The 17,930-nt window shown below is 40.8% G+C and overlaps 1 protein-coding gene across 1 annotated transcript in view; it reads right to left on the reverse strand.

Annotated features, from left to right (window-relative positions):
* Window positions 1-17,044, reverse strand: part of LMTK2 (lemur tyrosine kinase 2) — an 80,218-nt gene extending 63,174 nt beyond the window's left edge. The window contains exon 1 of the mRNA XM_065412420.1: window positions 16,891-17,044. Within this exon, the coding sequence (XP_065268492.1) occupies window positions 16,891-17,044 (154 nt within the window). The remainder of the gene's footprint in view (window positions 1-16,890) is intronic.
* Between the last annotated feature and the right edge of the window lie 886 nt (window positions 17,045-17,930).

A 17,930-nucleotide genomic window follows, 5' to 3' on the forward strand; every position in this document is an offset into this window, starting at 1 on the left:
TAACAGCAACTCTGGGGCAAGGTGGAGCCTCCAGCCACTCTACTGCGTTATGACCCCACAAGGGCCGCTGCTGGAGCCCGGCAGCACATATCTTGTCCTCGGCCTTCGAATGCTTCCGGCGCTCTAGTGCGGAGCAGCCAGTAGTGTCCCCAAGCCCACGCGTGCCTACGGTGGTGTTCAGGTTGCAAGGGTTGTAGCGTGAAAAATTGCTATCTGACTGAATTTGCAACCTCAGTCATCACACTAAAAAAGCAGGTGAGCTGAACGTTTTAGATTTCTCTCTCTAAAAAAATAAAATAAAATACGTTGCTTTTTACTTGGGTGTGGCCTGTGATTGATTTTTTCTGTGGGTCAATGGCCTGTGATAGAAAAGAGGTTCCCCACCCTTGCTCTACGGCCTTCCAAACTACATCACTTCAGACCACGGGCCCTAGTTCATATCTCGGGTTTGGGAGGAGGCATGCCACCTACTAGAGGTGCATGTCTATTCATCAACTGCCTACCATCCACAAATAAACAGTCAATCAGAAAGACTGAACCAGGTATTGGACCAAAACCCACAATGCTTCACAAATTACCACCAAAATTACTGGGCTTTACTGCTTCTATATGCACAATTCTTGTACAACAATGCAGACCATGCCTTGACCAAGATGAGCCCACTTTTTGCCACTTATGGCTTCCACCTCCGTTCCCAGCCCACACTACCCATAGCACTCATAGTTCCTACTGCCTTAGATCTGGGTCATCATATTCACCAAACACAGGAAGAGCTGAAAGAAAACAGATGCAGCCAAGGCACTATACAAACACCATGCTCACCATTGCCGGCAGGAGAGCCCTACATTTGCAGTAGGGCCCTACATTTGCAGTAGGGCTGAAGGTATGGCTAACGGACAAATAACTCAAAATGAGTAGATTGCACATAAGCTGGATCACGAGCACCTAGGACCCTACCAGATCCGCAGGCAAATCAACCCGGTAACCTTTGAACATCAACTTCACCACTTCCTGAAGGCGTGCTCTGGACTGCTCCAACCTGCTTCAGCCACTGGGCATTACATGATATTACAATCACACTCAATCATTTTGTAGTGAAGCTGAAGGTGATTCAAGCGTTAGCAAGGCCAAAAAGAGATGAAGTGGAAGATATAGAACTGAACAAGATTTTTAGAGTCGGGGCGGCTCTATGTATTTTGCCGCCCCAAGCACGGCAGTCAGGCAGCCTTCGGCGGCATGCCTGCGGGAGGTCTGCTGGTAACGTGGATTCGGCGGCATGCCTGCGGGAGGTCCGCCGGTCCCGTGCCTTCGGCGTACCCGCCGCCGAAGCCGCGGGACCGGCGGACCTCCCGCAGGCATGCCACTGAAGGCAGCCTGACTGCTGCCCTCACGGCGACCACCAGGCCGCCCCCCACGGCTTACCGCCCCAGGCACGCGCTTGCTGCACTGGTGCCTGGAGCCGCCCCTGTTTACAGTGCGAACAGAGGAATGAGAGCATCTTAAACGTCAGGGACAGAATTTAGTGATCATGTTTATAAGAGGGAACAAGAGAAAGGAGCCAAATATAACACCAAGCTTGCTGACATGTGGAAAGAGAGACTAATAAAGATATTGAAAATGATAAAATAAGAGAACGATTAATTTAGTTTTTGACACAGCTTGAGCTGGCATCCAGTAAATATCAGATGAGTCTTAAGCGCACATAGGACACCATAAGATTTGGAAATCATGAGAATAGACATGATAGAGATGACTATGGTAGACTGCTAGGAGCCAATGGTGCTGCGAAACAGAGCAAGAGTGAAGAGGAGAGAGCCAAAAGGGGAACAGAAGGGCAATACAAAAACCAGGTTAGTGGACATGTACAGTAGATAGAATTCAAGTCTGCAAAAGTTATTTCAATTTAGGTCAAACTTGCTTAGAAGTCTTAAATTAGTTCTCAGTTGTCACAAATTATATCATGAATGAATCAGCTCAGGAAATATCTATAGCTGGAAGATGACAGTTATGTGGGAAAGCTGGTACAGAACACTGCTTTTCTATTCCCAATGCTAGCCCTTATGAGAGATAAGGTGGGTGATGTAATCTTTTATTAGATCAACTTCTGTTGGAAAAACAGACAAGCTTTTGAGCTTACACAGAGCTCTTCCAAGTCTTGGAAAGGTACTCAGAGTGCCACAGCTATATACAAGGTGGAACAGACCGTTATGCAAATGAGTTAACACATGTTGCAAGAGACCATTAAAGGTGAAGTGGGCAGTTAATACCTCACAGTCGTAAGACAAAGGAGCATTAGTGAGTTACATATTGTTCTACTAAGCCATAAATCCAATGTCTTTTTATTGAGTCCATGATTTTTAGTGTCCAGCAAAGTTATGCTTTTAAGCTTTTTAAAGCATTGTGCAGGTTTCCTCACATGATATGGACCAACATAGCTATACAACACTGCAAACAAGAATGCTACCCCTTGTCATTTGTCTCACGTTCATGAACACAAGTTATTCAAAACATTTTTAAAAGGTTAAGGAAATACAAACATGAGCATGAGAGTTGGCATAATTGACCATAAATCTGAAGGATAAATCTGGAAGTTTTTACAATCCAAAATGTCAAGGCATATAGTCTTTCAGGTTGCAGATGAATGGCCAATTATCAGAGCAAGGCAAGGACTTTGCATGTGCACCAAAGTACACAATGAAAACCCTTATAAAATGTGAGGAAGAGTTGTTTAGGGGAGTATAGGAAGTAGAGCTGTCAATTAATCTCAAACAGGAGAATGCAGAAAGCCAGTAGGTCAATGCCCGCTGTGTTTCTCCAAACAAAGGTAGGGTGACCAGATGTCCCGATTTTATAGGGACAGTCACGATATTTGGGGCTTTTTCTTATATATACTCCTATTACCCCCCACCCCGTCCCGATTTTTCACACTTGCTGTCTGGTCACCCTAAACAAAGGGGTTTAAAGCCAGTGGATCCTCTCAGTTGCAGACTCACCAGTTCTGCCAGTGTTTTGCAGCAGAATGTCAGTACTCCACGGCACAAAGTGATTCAACATTTCCTTTTGTTGCCTCCCTGTAAACTTTCCCTTTCTGCTCCAACACGTCAATACATAATGATTCTATGACTTTTCTGACCTTGCATATGCAGCAAGGGAATACCTGATTTGGTCAGGAGAACACATTTTCAATTAGAAAATATTAATGTTTATTTGGAAGTCTTGACTGACTGTTAAATTAACTTCCCATTCACTTTTAATACTAAGTAACCATTGTAATACACAAAAATACTGGAATGGGCTGGGGAGGGACAGCTGGAATACCTCAGACTAAGAACATTATATTATACCATTTAGATCAAAACTCACATCTATAAAACCACCCTAGTTGACTAGTAACCAAGTGTAGGAAAGCCTAAGAATTTGAGTTAATTTTTGTCTTTTTTCTTTCTTTTTAAGATACTACAGTCTTTTAAAAATATGTACTAATTAAAGTACACAAAAACTCTCGTTTCCATAAAATTTTACTAACATCAAAAGCTACACCTTGAAACAAAATGCACTCTCAAACACTTTCATGACTAAGAACATCCACCCAAAATGACATCTTGATATAGGGTCAGAACTTAAAAGGAAAAAAGTAGTCAACTAATTGTCCCTAAAGGTAACCTTCAATTACTGTGGACAATGTTCAAGTGATCTGAACAAAAACAACAGTGTAGGGCTACAATCAAAGGAATTTATTTCTGACACAATTACTTTATTGAAGGTCAACTATTTGTTACAGAGAAAACACTTATAAATGTCTGTTTCTACCTTTTCAATATTCTTTCCAGAGTTTAGTGTTGAAGCTTTAACAGATTCATTGTAAAACAGATTTTTGCCTTGGTCTTCAGCATGTGAGTTAAAACAGAAAAAAACCCTCACTTATTCTGTACACATTTTAAAATTAATTCAGTTGACATAATTAATCAAAATATGGCTTACAAAGATCATATTGGTGTATTTTAGGATGTTTAAACATTTTTACTCAGACAATAAAAGAGTATGAAATATTATTAATGCAGAAATTATAACAAGTTCAGAAGTTAGACTTCAACTGCAGTTGGTGCTTTGATTTATTTCCTCAAAATGGCTCTAAGCATGCTAATCTAATTAGATTACATGCACACTGCTATTGTAAATATTGACTATTTATTTGAACACATCAGACATCTTAGTACACCTTAGGGTTACTCAACTATTGCCTTTGAGTCAGAATTATGTAGCCAGGCACGCGAAGAGCTCTGTTGGCAAAACAAATTATATGCATTCAAATAAAGTCTTCTACATAATGCCTGTATATTTTTCATTTGTAATAATTTAGAAATGGCAGCAATTTGTCACATAATCTATTCCACATCTCTGAATCAAGTTTCCTCAATTAATAAGGCTAGGTAGAGTATATGAAGTTACTTACACACACACACACACAACCATAAACCAAATTTTCTGAATTCTGAAAGCAACAGTACCTATAACACTGAAAATGTAAAGTTTACAGATGTTTAAAACAAGAAATTTGGACAATGACTTCGATGAATCAGTATACTTGTTTGTAGGTTTACTGTGTACCTTAGACCTCTCTCCCCACAAATCCATTTCCTCTAGGATGGTTGAAAGCTACTTGACGCTTAGAAGTAACTGCCTTTTAATAAAAAGAAGTTGCACAAAACTTTCCTTCTTTCCCACCTAGCTGTGTTTCAGGCAAAAGCACTGACTGAAAATTACACTTTGTGGGCTATATTTACCAGCACAATCAGGGTGCTCTTCACTGCTCTGGCAACGAAAAGTAGATGTAGCGCCGGTGTAACAGGCACTCTTCTTTGAATCACCAGAACAGCATTATGCATATGAATGAATCAGATGCTCTATATTCAGGCAAAAACCAGTGACAGTTTTAAGTTTCTATATCTTGCGACTGGCCAGGAATCCCACCCTTTCTAACGGTAATAAGTTTATTTCTTCCTACTATCTGATCAAAAGACATCAAATATTGCAATCATGACATTTTGATTTATGAGAAGCCTATTTCAAAAATATGTACAGTTTATAAAAATTAATTAGTACATATTTTTCTGTCACTGAGGTCAACAACTGTTGTCTAAGGCAATAGTTTTACAAGGAGAGAAAGTTAATGCTAAAACAAGGTTTAAAAAAAAAAAATGTACTCTGTACTTGTTTCTTTAGTTTCCTAATAGTAGAATTTCAGATTTTACAGAGACTTTTTTTTTTAAAAAACTACTAAGAGGTTCCACACTTAAAATGTTCATCTGCTGAAAAGGACAAACCCAGGTCTCATTAACATGCTTACCATTGAAACACCACAAACCCAAACACAAGATAGTTAAGCAAATAGTCCATGCTTTATTTGCAAACACCACTTCCCCCAAACGAATTCAACTTCCACAAGTCAAGAAAGAAACGCTTTGACCAGGCTATATTCTGTCAGGGTTTGCAGTCTAAACTCAATGGGACTTGTACCTAAATCACATAGGTGCTTTTAAAATTCCACCCTTTGGTACAATTTTGGCCTGTCTGTATAACAAAGTTATTGTGAACTTTTTTAATGTACTAAAAATCTAAATAAAACTTTGCACTGTTAACACAAATGCAATATTGTTTTGAAGTGACAGGTTTGATGCCAGCCAATAATACATTCTTAATGAAAATAAAATTTTAGTCCTTGCTGTACAAACACTCATACACATGCTTAATTTTAAGCACATGAGAAATCCCCTGCCCTCAATGGGACTATTTGTTTGAGTAAAGTTACATACCTGCTCAGGTCCTTAATACTTTGTTTTTTGCCTAAAGCAGTTCTATAAAATTCCAGTAAGATACCCTACTTGTAGTGGCATTTTTAAAAAAACAGTGTTTATAATTTAGCAGGAAATTTTTTTGTATAATACAGGTGGGGTGTTCACCAGAGTCATGTGATATTAAATTCCATGAAAAAGGAGTTCTCTAATGCAAAACTGCCTTAGACAAAAGACAACCCTAAAATCCTCATCTGTATCTTAACATGAGGCTGAGAAATTCTAAGTCTTTAAAGGGAAAAAATCTCTGTCAATAGGAAAATTAACTGAGGGAAGTTTTTAAACAGGCCACATAACAATAACTCATTACATTTTAAAGAATATGAATCCTAGTTCAAACTAACATGTTAAATTTTGAAAACATTATTCTAGCTATATTGAATGAGGTACAAAAACAGTATCTCAGTACTTTAATCAAGGAAAACAGCCTATTTGAAACATAAGTAAGAAAAGTAGTCCTCCAAAAGAGTTGTTAAATGTGGAAAGAAATTAAGAAATTTAGCTGATTTAAAACTGTACTACTCCAACTTTATTTTTCAGTTATTCACTACACACACAAATTAAAGTCATTCACTCTTGGAGATCAGACATTCTTTTCATGAAGTTTGGAATTTTTGCTCTTGCTAATTTTGAAAAATTATTTCTCAAGCAATCAAACTGGACTGTTAAGAAGCAGACTTTAATCTGTGTTAGACAAGTACTGTTAATATAATTAGAGAAAAGGTGAGGCTGTTACTCAACAGCTCATTTGTAAAATCAGTTAGCCAGTACTCTGTCATCAGTAACCTTAGGTAGAGCACGGAAAATTGTTTACTTCATATTCTGTTGAATCTGAGATATAAGTAGTAAGATTACTGTGGTTTCTCAGGTGCTGCAATCAATTTGAGATAACCTTAGTTGGAGAGCTGAAGAAATTTACTTTGACCTTCTAATTTAAACCAAATCATAAAATGTAGGACCATTAGGAAAGACATGTGTTAAGTAGACTGTCTATTCAGAAAAATTTGATTTGGCAATACTGTATAATCTAGGTTGATTTTTACTGGAGATTGACTGCAACTAAAATGCTCCTTGTGAAGGAAGCAACACTCAGCTATGTCAAGCAAATCTTTGAAAGGTTTTTCTTCAATAGGTAGGCTGGTTGTACAGTCCAAAATGTGTTTCCATGTGAAATGTTACCATCTCCTTTCACCATATAGGGAAACTACTTGCAACACTACAAACTGGCTATCACCATACGGTCTGTCCTGTCACTGAATGTGGGAGAGGGGAGAAGAGACACAAACCTAGACTGCATCAGATATTGGGATATTTGAAAATTTACACATTTAGAATAGATTTTCCTTGGATTATCCCAAAATATATTCGTCTGATGAAAGTGCATAATGAAAACATAGATGTCTATTGAACAATCAGTTTGCAGTTAATAGCAAAAGAAGTATACTCAGGATACCCCTTTAACAATGGAAACAGGATTAGTAAAAGTTATAGGTGGCTAGAACTACTAAAACCTGTATACCCACTTATAAAGTTTTCTGAGCTACTTGTTTCCAAATCCTCATGACTTAATTCTTCATGTCTGTGAATCCAAACTTTCTGTCTACTCTTTTATTGTTGTGCTTACCACATTTTAGAATTGGATACAGGGAGTGAAGGAAGTCATTTTTATGAGCTTTGTTTACTACTGAATTAACATACTAAGTTCATTGTCCATGCAACTTACATTAAAAAGTGGCTCATTAAGACTATGAATGCCGGCTTTAAAATGTGCAAAGTAGCTTTCAGAAGAAAATCTTAACAGCATTTGAGTCTAAAAGCTTGAAAAAATGTTTATATACAAATCAGATTTTTTCAAAAGCCCTTTGGCAATATCTGTCTCCTCTTTACATAATCCCTTGAAAATGCATTGGGATAAATATAGAGAATTTGAACATATTGCTTCTGTTGCTTGGTTTAGGAAGGAGCACCAAAACAACAGCCTTAAAAGAGAGACTACTTATACTTATACTTTCCAAGCCACAGGAAGAATGTGAAGCCACAGCAATCAATTGGGGAAGCTAGTGAAGGAAAAAAAGTGGTAGATGACAACCTCAGAATAGAGAGCTGAGCACAGAAATTCCAGAGAGAGGGGGAAGGAAGAGCTCTGTAATTCCCAACATTAAATAATTTGGAGTGTAAAATATGCATAAAGGTGAAATACATATGCTTCACTTAAACTATTTTCTTTTAAGCCTCAATCTGTGTTTTAGTACTCTCAATGCATGGAAAGTTACTTTGGTGCACAGTGCCTTTCAAAAGTGATTTATATGGGCTTATGTCCCCAGCTCTCCTTATATTTGTCTTGTAGTCAGTAAATGAACTACTCCATGCATGAGATAATCTGTCAATTTTAGCACCTACGCACACAAAAGTGTATTCTCTTTACAGCATATCAAGTATTGGCTTTCAACAGCAAGGCAAGTGTCTTTAAGCACGCTCAACACTGCTTACTCTAACAAACAGTAATTATAACAGACCAAGAACAACAACAAAACCCTACCAAAAGAAAACACTACACTGAACAAATAATTCTCCAATTGCGGCGAGGGTAAGAGAAAGAACAAGGCACACATGACAGATGTCAGTCATGTCACTCAATGGACTACTGGAAGGCACTCAGATAACACGGTGATGATTTTATCAGTGTCTATATAGAACAGGGGTCAGCAACCTTTCAGAAGTGGTGTGCCGAGTCTTCATTTATTCACTTTAATTTAAGGTTTCGCGTGCCATAATACATTTTACCGTTTTTAGAAGGTTTCTTTCTATAAGTCTATAATATATAACTAAACTATTGTTGTTTGTAAAGTTAATAAGGTTTTTAAAACGTTTAAGAAGCTTCATTTAAAATTAAATTAAAATGTAGAGCCCCCCGGACCAGTGGCCAGGACCCGGGCAGTGTGAGTGCCACTGAAAATCAGCTCACGTGTCACCTTTGACACACGTGCCATAGGTTGCCTACCCCGATACAGAATTAAAAAATTGTTAGGAAATGGGATGGGCTTCATAGCAGTATCTGATTTAAAGTTTTCAGCAGTTTCCTAGTATTTGCTATGTTGCAGTTCCATTGCATGACTTAATATCCCTCTTTTGGGAGTAGCTACTTACCTGGTGGTTCTATGCTTGTAGCTGTATCTACTTCCAGCACAGCACTATTATGGTAGCGCTCTAGCTGATGCTGTCAAAACTGTCCAGAGTTCCCTGGCACTCCATGCAAAACTATGGAGCTACTACAGCACTAATCCTGAAGTTGTCATATAATATAAGAGTATCAACTGAACATGCACTGAGCAAGGTAAAAACCTGAAGGGAACACTTATTTCACATATGCATCTACACATTTAGCATTAAACTAGGACAACGGGAGCTTGTGGGGCCCAACGGAGAACACAAATAGAATCCATAAGCAAGGTGAATTGGGGGGGGGGGGATCATGAAGGGGGTGAGCAATATTACTACTGAGAGTTAATGTCACAATACTAATGTGATAGTGGACAACAGCTTTTTTTTTTTTTTTTGGACATTGAGTCAGACCCAGAGTAGTCTCTATTATTCTGAAATATTTATGCTAGTTAGGTGTCCCTGGTAGTTCTATGGCCATTCTCTGGTTTTCCAGTTCATTGCTTCATACTTATAAATATCAGGCCTCTCTCTTTCTGGACAATGTATTATTTGAGGGCTTGTCTTATCAAGGTATTACGGAGAGCACGTTTGAAGTGTGCAATCTCATGTGTATATGTAAAATTGATTATATGGTTTTGCAAATGTCAATGGCTCTGGGGTAAAGTGTAAATCCAAACAGGAGACATACTGGTGAGAAACTACAGTGGCTTCGACTTTTCTTCCATGTTAGCAATTGTTTTCAAATGGAGAAATATTCTGGAAATTCTACCTGACTTCTTCACAAGTCTTTGATTCTTAGATTGTTAGCAGTTCAGGAGAAGGACCATATCAGACCTTTATTTGCTCTACAAAATCGCCAAAATACATTTTAAGAGCTACCTAAACATCTACAGGGCCATAGCATGCATAGACATGTAAACATGATGGTGCCATTCCTAGTATTTTCTTACTCAAGTCCATGAGTTTTGAATGCATATAGATGACAGGCTAGGACCTTAAACCAGTTAGCCTGTTTAAAACTATGTCACAATACATATTCTTGATAAGGCCCGATTTGTAGGTTAAAATAAAACAGTACCACCAGTGGCCTTTCCTAGATTCAGAATGACAGACTCTGGAGCGCATTCCATTGCTCGCCCCATTCCTGTCATCCTGCATTTTCTCTCCTGGAGCAACTCTGAGTCAAAAATATTTTTTTCAGGTTAATGCCTTTAACAGCTTTTTGCCTTTTCTGCAGTGGTACAATAAAATATATCATTGCATAATAAAATCAAACAGTCCTTAAAATTACAGCATTTATATGTTTTACACTAGGTCTGCTACTCAGAAAGCACCATTCATCATCTTCTGAGACACTGCAATCAAGCAACAAGCACAGGTTAATGGGAACTGGTGAAGGAATGTAACCTGAAGTTCAATCTCTTTTAAAAGGAAGTAAAGAAAATTAAAACACGCTCTTCATACAGCTTCAGGTAGCTCTTATTTGTCTTGTATTGTACTGCAAACATCTATTAGCAACTGGTACTCAGTAAGAAAACACACTATCAATTTATCTGACTTCTGCTGATGTGGTAACAATGTTAGTATTTTGAAAAAATAATGTATTTCAGACCACTGAAACTATTTCAAGTGGAGACTAAACATGTTCACTCATTTCAATGTGCCCATAAAACAGCAGAAAGATATAACAGCATACAGGGGTTTTTATTAGGTTACACCTGAACCTCTCACACAGGCTTTTTAAATCTGCCACAGTTCAAAGGAAACTCAGATGTTAAAGGGCTTGACTATATCACAATTTACTGCACAGCAAACCAGAGTGTATATCTACAGCACCCTCGCCTGTCATTCACTAATTGGCCATGTGGATCCTGCTGCAGTTGAGCAAGGATTGAAACACTGGCCTCTCGAAACCAGCATCTGTTGTTGCTACGTTGTTGTGAGAATAGTGATCCATAAAGCTGTGAATTAAACTTCACACACAGTTCACAGATTAAGTACATTTTGCAGACACATGCCCTTGAAATTACCACCTCCCTAGTTGAGTGAACCCTAAGACATTCAAGAACAGAAGCATGTGCTAGCACATAATATGACAGGATGTATAATCTTATCTAATTTGATAGTGGAGGCTCTAATTCTTTCGTTTTCCCTGCAAAGTCTACAAAAAGCCTGTTTAACCACCTAAACAGCTTAGTTCCAAGAATATACAAATTCTATAGCACCTAGCTGAATATTACTAAATATCCTATTTTGTTACTTGTATAGTGGGGTAGATTTGGCATGGGACTCACAGAAATTAACTCCAAGTGCTTCACCATTTAAATGAGATATAACAGTAAGTGACAACCATCAGAGGTAGAAAAGAGATTCAACTAGAATTCCTCAACTAGAAGAAAGCTGGGTAGACAACACAAGTTGAAATTCTACCAGTACACAGTTCACATCTCTTAAGGGCAGATTTCAACACCATCGGCTCCCAGCTCTTCCAAGACCTTTGAATAGCACCTACTTCAAAAGCAGCTAGTTTAAGATGAACCAAGGCAAGACATAGCTGACACTAGTTCTAAGAAGGAAATGCTTTTAAGGACTTGCCTCCTCCATAACATATCTTATTATCAAGGGCACTAGCCAACTGATTGTAAAGTTGTCCCCATGATCCTTCTCAACTTCCTAACTGCCCATGACTGACAGAGAGTCTCACTTCCACTTGCAGATGTCTAGAAGATTATACCTCACCCTATGAGGCATACATCTGGCCACAGTGATCACCAAACTAGATTACTGCAAGTTCTAACTAGAAATGAAGCCACACCCTGAAAGAGCTCCAACTAGTACAAAATGCAACAGTCCCATGTAGGTGGTTATGAACACACCACACCCAATGCTCTGCTCTTAACATTGACTCTCCATTGAATATGCAATCTATTTCCATGTGTCCACCCTAATATTCAAAACCCTCTCCAAAACTGGCCTAAGCTAGATACCAGATCATCTCCCAGTTATTGACCATGACCACCCTTAACAGCTACATTCCACTGGAACTGCAAAACTGGCAACTGAGACAGACTCGTGAGCACCAAAGAAGTTTCATGGGAGCCAGATCCATACAATGGAACCTATTCCTGCAAAAGCAACATGACAGTCAACTTCACAGCATATGGAATTAAATGCAAAACATTTCTTTTATTTAGCATTTTCAAAATAACTCTTCATACATATAAAGTCAGACACACCCACTCTCAAAAAAAATTCTACCACCTATTCAAGTTTTACAGCAGAGAAGAATTTATTTTTGGAATTGCTGTTCCTTCTTTTCATTCCTTGACAGGGACTCTGGCATTATAATCACGACAGACATTTTGTTTGATGGGAGGTACATAATCCTGTTAATTTCAATTATTTTCATTTTGGGGGGAGGGGATTGAGTCAAGTTTTAAGAGTATAAGGTCAGATATGAGGGTAGAAGCTGGCAACATTGGAAAGGGGTCTGACTTTGGACTTAAGTCAAGCAGGTGCTAACGCAGAAGTGACAGATGGTGGTGCAGTAGATTTGTTTGCAAACACACATCTTTACAGAAGTGTATTCTCCCCCAACCCCTTTAGCTCTGTGCCACACAAAATATAAAAACTTTACAAGACAGGCCTCTCATCCTAAGGCGTTCAGGTTTAAAACCACTGATGCTCCAAGAATAGCTAACAATTATGCTTCGTTCTATGGACTTCTCTACGCTGAAGGGATAAATCCGTAAGCATCAGAGATCTACTTTTCCCTGACCCAAGATTAAGCCTTCACTCCAGCTCTCAATCATTATACATATTACCATCCAGATTTTTACCTTAGTTTTTACATTCACAGCATCAACTAAGTTGATCTTGGTCAATCTACTTTTAGCTGGTGCTTTCTTCAGCCACTCTTTCCCTTCCCATGTAACTTTTTCTTGTGTGTACCACAGTGGCTCTCAATCTCTGGGCTGCAATCAGTAGGGGATCACAACCATCCTTCTTTTTTCTCCCTTTCCTCCCCATTTTTTGTTCGTTGGTTTGTTTTTAAAAAAGTGTATTTTTAACCCTTATGGTTGGGAAGATAACCTCAAAAATCTGAGCCAAATGTAAATTGATGCAGGAATGGCTGTCTGAGTCTCCAAACAGCCTGAAAAACAATAACTCCAAGAGGTATGAACTGCCTCATTCATCTCAATCAAGGCCATGGCGACTCTGCAGTTCTGTGGTCATGGAATCTAGCATGTTTCCATGATGCCACAAAATGGAGCATTTTTTTAATATGGAATTCAACTTTTTCTAGTCATGTGTCCAATGTAATCTTTTTGTCTATCTGTCTTGCTTGGATCTGCCTGTAGCTGCAACTTCTCTTCAGCTTTAGCTTCAAAGGGAAGTTAACTTGATTACAGTGCCTGTTCCCTACACTGTTCAAGAGAGTCTGGCAACAGAGCAGTTTTTCCCACCCCTTCCTCACTTACCTCTCATGGGCTCAGCGCACGCATGCACACACACACCCCAAAATGCTTGTTAGCTACCAAAATTCTTCAAAGGAGCAGTCACAATAGCCGGCAAAGGATTCTGAGGCATGCATACAGACGTTAAAAAATGGGACAACTGAGCTCTTTGGAGACCAATCATCCATCTTTATGAAAGAAACCAACTGAATTATTCAAGCAAAAGCTACAGATTTACAAACCTATATGACTTAACAGCAGCAATTTTGTAAGCATGACTGCCCCCTGAGCATCATACTTTGTCATTGCAAATAATGAAAGCTGCTATCTTCATAACATGGGAAACACTGCAGACTGTGTTTCAAATGTCATTAAATGTTGTCTTGGAATCTACTGCTGTCAGTAATCAAAACACTTTCCCTTCATGATGCAGTCACCTGATGAATTTGTGACATGGCTGCAGATGTTTGGGAACAGAGCTTCTCAATACAACAGGATCAAATTACAGATGGGTCTTCTACCCAACTTTTAGCATTTGTTCGGTGCAAGTGAAAAGGGCTCATACATGAGGACTGCCAGTTTTTTTGGTCCACTGACAGGTTATGCTACAGGAGAAAAAAAAGAGAAGCTTTCTAACAATTGGTTCTTGCTGCTGGATTGGTATTGCTGTACTGACGGTGCCTGAGCTATGACAGGAACTCTCATAGAAGCCTTGGGACTAGAAGCCAGTCTCTTACTCACCAAACCATTTGAACACTTTGTTCAGTGAATACACTGAGAAGCTTTGGAAGTAAAGAGGATGCCAGTGGAACTGACAAAGGTACTATGAGACTAACAGTTTTGACCTTTATTAAGAGTTAAGCCCAATGCACACCTCCACTATTTTATGCAAAGAAATGGCCATGCAACATCAGCAGCTCCCCTTTCCACACCAAAGTTCACTGACTTTCTCATGGCAAAAAAAAATCAATCATTTGGTTAAGCTCAGAGAAGAGCCAAGAATTTTCCATGTTTAACATTCCTCTACTCTTGCAGAATACTATACTGATCAGCACTGGCTTGCTTTGAATGCTTATCTCTAGAGACAGAACATGAAAACTCAACTTGGGGGTCACAAAATGGGAAGTGGTGGTTGTGACCTACTGACACCTGGCATTCCCAGTATGAAAAAGGTTGAGTTCAACTGGTCTAGTAAGTATTCAACACCTTTTGGTCTAACACTGAATTCATGCAGAGTTACAATACTCCATTCAGTAATAACTTCTTTTCTCAAGCAAAGGGCTCTATACATTAGTATCTCTTTAACTGCACTGCACATGGCACATCATATTTAGGTTATTATTAATACATCTTTATTACTATATCCCATATAGCATCTATTCAGTTTTGGTCCCAATCTTCCAGACTGAGGATGAAGCTTGTTATTAACACTAAAAACTAATGTTTTCAGTCTCTAGCTTTGTAAGATATACTGCATAATACTGATAGTAAAGAGGAACTTAAACAAAAAAACAAAGCAGAGATACTTTGAGAATGAGTCCAATGTAATCAGGAAAAGTCCTCTGCTTTTGAGATCACTCTAGAAAAACAAACCCTGCATTCCAGTTAAGAAAGGAAGGGAAAAAATCACAAAACTGAATTTGCCATGTAGAAGTCATACAGCCTGTTGACGAATGTATCCTATTTGGATAATCTTCAAAAAATTCACAGGTGTGAAAACTGCCATTCCATTCTTAACAAGCATATACATTTGATTTACCAATTTCTATGTAAAGATGAATATTTGAAGAGGAGAACTAAAAAAGTGGTTTATAAACAATTTAGAATTGCTTACTCAGATGAAAATTCAGGAGAAAGGGTGGCTTTGTGGTTATGGCTCTGGCCTAAAATAGAGGAGAACTGAGTTCAATCCCCAGCTTTGCTACAGACTTCTTGTGGCACCTTGGACAAATCATTTAATCTCTGTCCATCAGATCCCAATCTCTGCTTGCATGCTGTACTCCTTTCTCCCACCCTTTGACCATATTGTCTATTTCAACTGAAAGCTCTTTGGGGCAGGGACCATTTTTACTATACTTCTGTACGGTGCCTAGCAAAATGGGGTCCCGGGCTCAGTTAGGGCTTCTAGCCCCTAATATAATATAATATAATATAAATAAATAAACAAACTACATCATTCCCATCACCACTAGCAAGATGTTAAAACCCAAATTATACTACCAACACAGAGAAGTTTTTTTCCAAATCCATATTTTTAATTGGTGTACAGGAAAATAGAAGGAAAACCCAATGGAGGCTGAGAGCCAGCAAACAAAAGTGACAGGCAAAGGTAAACTACAAGCAGCAAGTAAAAAATTACACTAATCTGGCCAGAAACAGGGTAGGCAAAATCTGTATAAGGGCGCCTCCACCCTCTGCATGTTAGTCTCAGTGATTCATTCCCAAAATTAGAAAAAGAGAGAATCATGCAAAGGTCTCATAGCTGTGGGCCACAGGGGTAGAAGCCATACAAAGAACTTAAAACTGTGGAAATAGATGGAATAAGCCACAAAATTCAACAGCTCCAGAGACTTAGATAAATAAAGTAAGACAACGTTCAATAATAATACAAGCACAGGATTTGCCCAACTGGATCAGAACACTGGACCATCTAATCTAGGATTCTGACTCAGTCAATAGCCAGTACCTGATGCTTCAGAGAAGATAAAACCCTTAACACATACCATAACAACATACCTAGCTAAATGTGACACCCTGTAGGTGGAACAAGGAAGGAGAGCAGCTCCTCCCTGACTCCAAATAGCACAAATGTTACCAAAATTATATTGGGAGAATTTACTGGATACACTTGATCCTGCTTTCCCACCTCCACCATGGATCACCTAGCCCCCAAGACTGCAGCCTTACTGTCCAACCCCAAATCACAATGAATACCCTCAGCAAGGACCATGGTGTGTATCTCACCCCCATCCACTGCTCCTCCCAGCTTACTCCCCTCCAGATCTGCCTCATCCCTCCCAGCCAGCCCCTCGAACCACTACACACCACAGCCCCCTCACACAGCAAGTCTCTCTCCTCCCCGCTCTGGTAACCCCATCACACAACAGGTCTCTCCTCCCCCACAGTCCCCCCAGCCCCCGTGCACAGCAGGTCTCTCCGCCTCCCCGTAACCCCTATAACCCCCTTGCAGACCAAGTCTCTCCCCCCTCGTAACACCTCCCCCCCCCACACACACACACAGAGCAGGTCTCTCCCCCCACCCCAGCCCCCGCGCGCAGCAGGTCTCTCCTCGCACACCAACCCCCCCGCACAGTAGGTCTCCCCGCCCCTCCCCCGCCGGTCTCGCCCCTCATCCCACCGCGCCCTGCTCCCCTGGCCCCGGACCCCCTTACGCGAGGCGCTTCCGACCCCTTTCTCACCTGCACCTGTTTGCGGAAGTGGAGCCGCCTCGCCACCTCCCAGCAGCAGCAGCAAGAGGAACAAAAGCCTGAGTCCGAGCCCGGGTCCGAGGGGCAGGAGCGACCCCCGCCGCTGCCCGCTCCCCCCGCAGCGCCCCCAGAGCCGCCACCGCATCTCGCCCGCTCCAGGCCCCTCGTTCAACGCCGGACACGGGGACTTGGCTCTCAGGGTCTCTGGCGAGCGCCCCCAGCGGCCACTTCCCCCCTCCGCCACGGCCCGGCGGTCTCCGGCATCGGACCCCGCAATCTCCCTTCCCCTCACAGAACCCAACCGGCCCCCGCAGCCGCCGCCATCTTCCGGGCTACCTGACCGGGAGGGGTGGAGCTAATCGACGATTGACATTCCTATGCACCAATCCGCCTGAGCCTCACGCTCCGGAGGCGGGAGTAGGGTATGGGACGGTGTTAATCCGTGTTTGGCAGTCCAACCCGCACCGAGCAGGGAAGTGAGGAGGGGCGAACGCGGGATTGACAAGCAGCTCCGCCAATCAGTGTGCGATTCGGATTTGGCTAGTGCGTTACAAAGGGGCGGTGCTAACTCAAGACTACAGCACCGCAGATCCAGGAGGTGGGACTAAGAGGATGCGGGTGCGCAAAGAAGATTGGGGGGAGGAGGCGGGATAGTAGCGCCCCCTGGAAGGAGGAAGGGGCAGTGAGAGCAGCGCCCCTGGAGGGAGAGGGTGAGCAGTACCCTCCGGGGAACCCCAGCTCCCTGACCCCTCAGTGTAGCATGGGATGCCGGGACCCACTGTCTGCTCGGGCCTCAGCTCCCTAGCTTGTGCCACCAACACATCCCATCTGGTAGCTAGGCACCCCCAGAGGTGAAAGTAAGACAGTACGGTACGGCGTATGCAGAGCCAGAACACCGGACCGGCTTCCCCAGGCCTGCGATTTAAACAGACTGTTTTAGGTAAAATATCAAACAGATTTATTAACTAAGAAAGATAGATTTTTAAGTGATTATAAGTAGTGAACGTAGAGATCAAAGTTGATTACCTAAG

This window comes from Emys orbicularis, chromosome 10, assembly GCF_028017835.1.
Source record: "Emys orbicularis isolate rEmyOrb1 chromosome 10, rEmyOrb1.hap1, whole genome shotgun sequence".
NCBI lineage: Eukaryota > Metazoa > Chordata > Testudines > Emydidae > Emys > Emys orbicularis.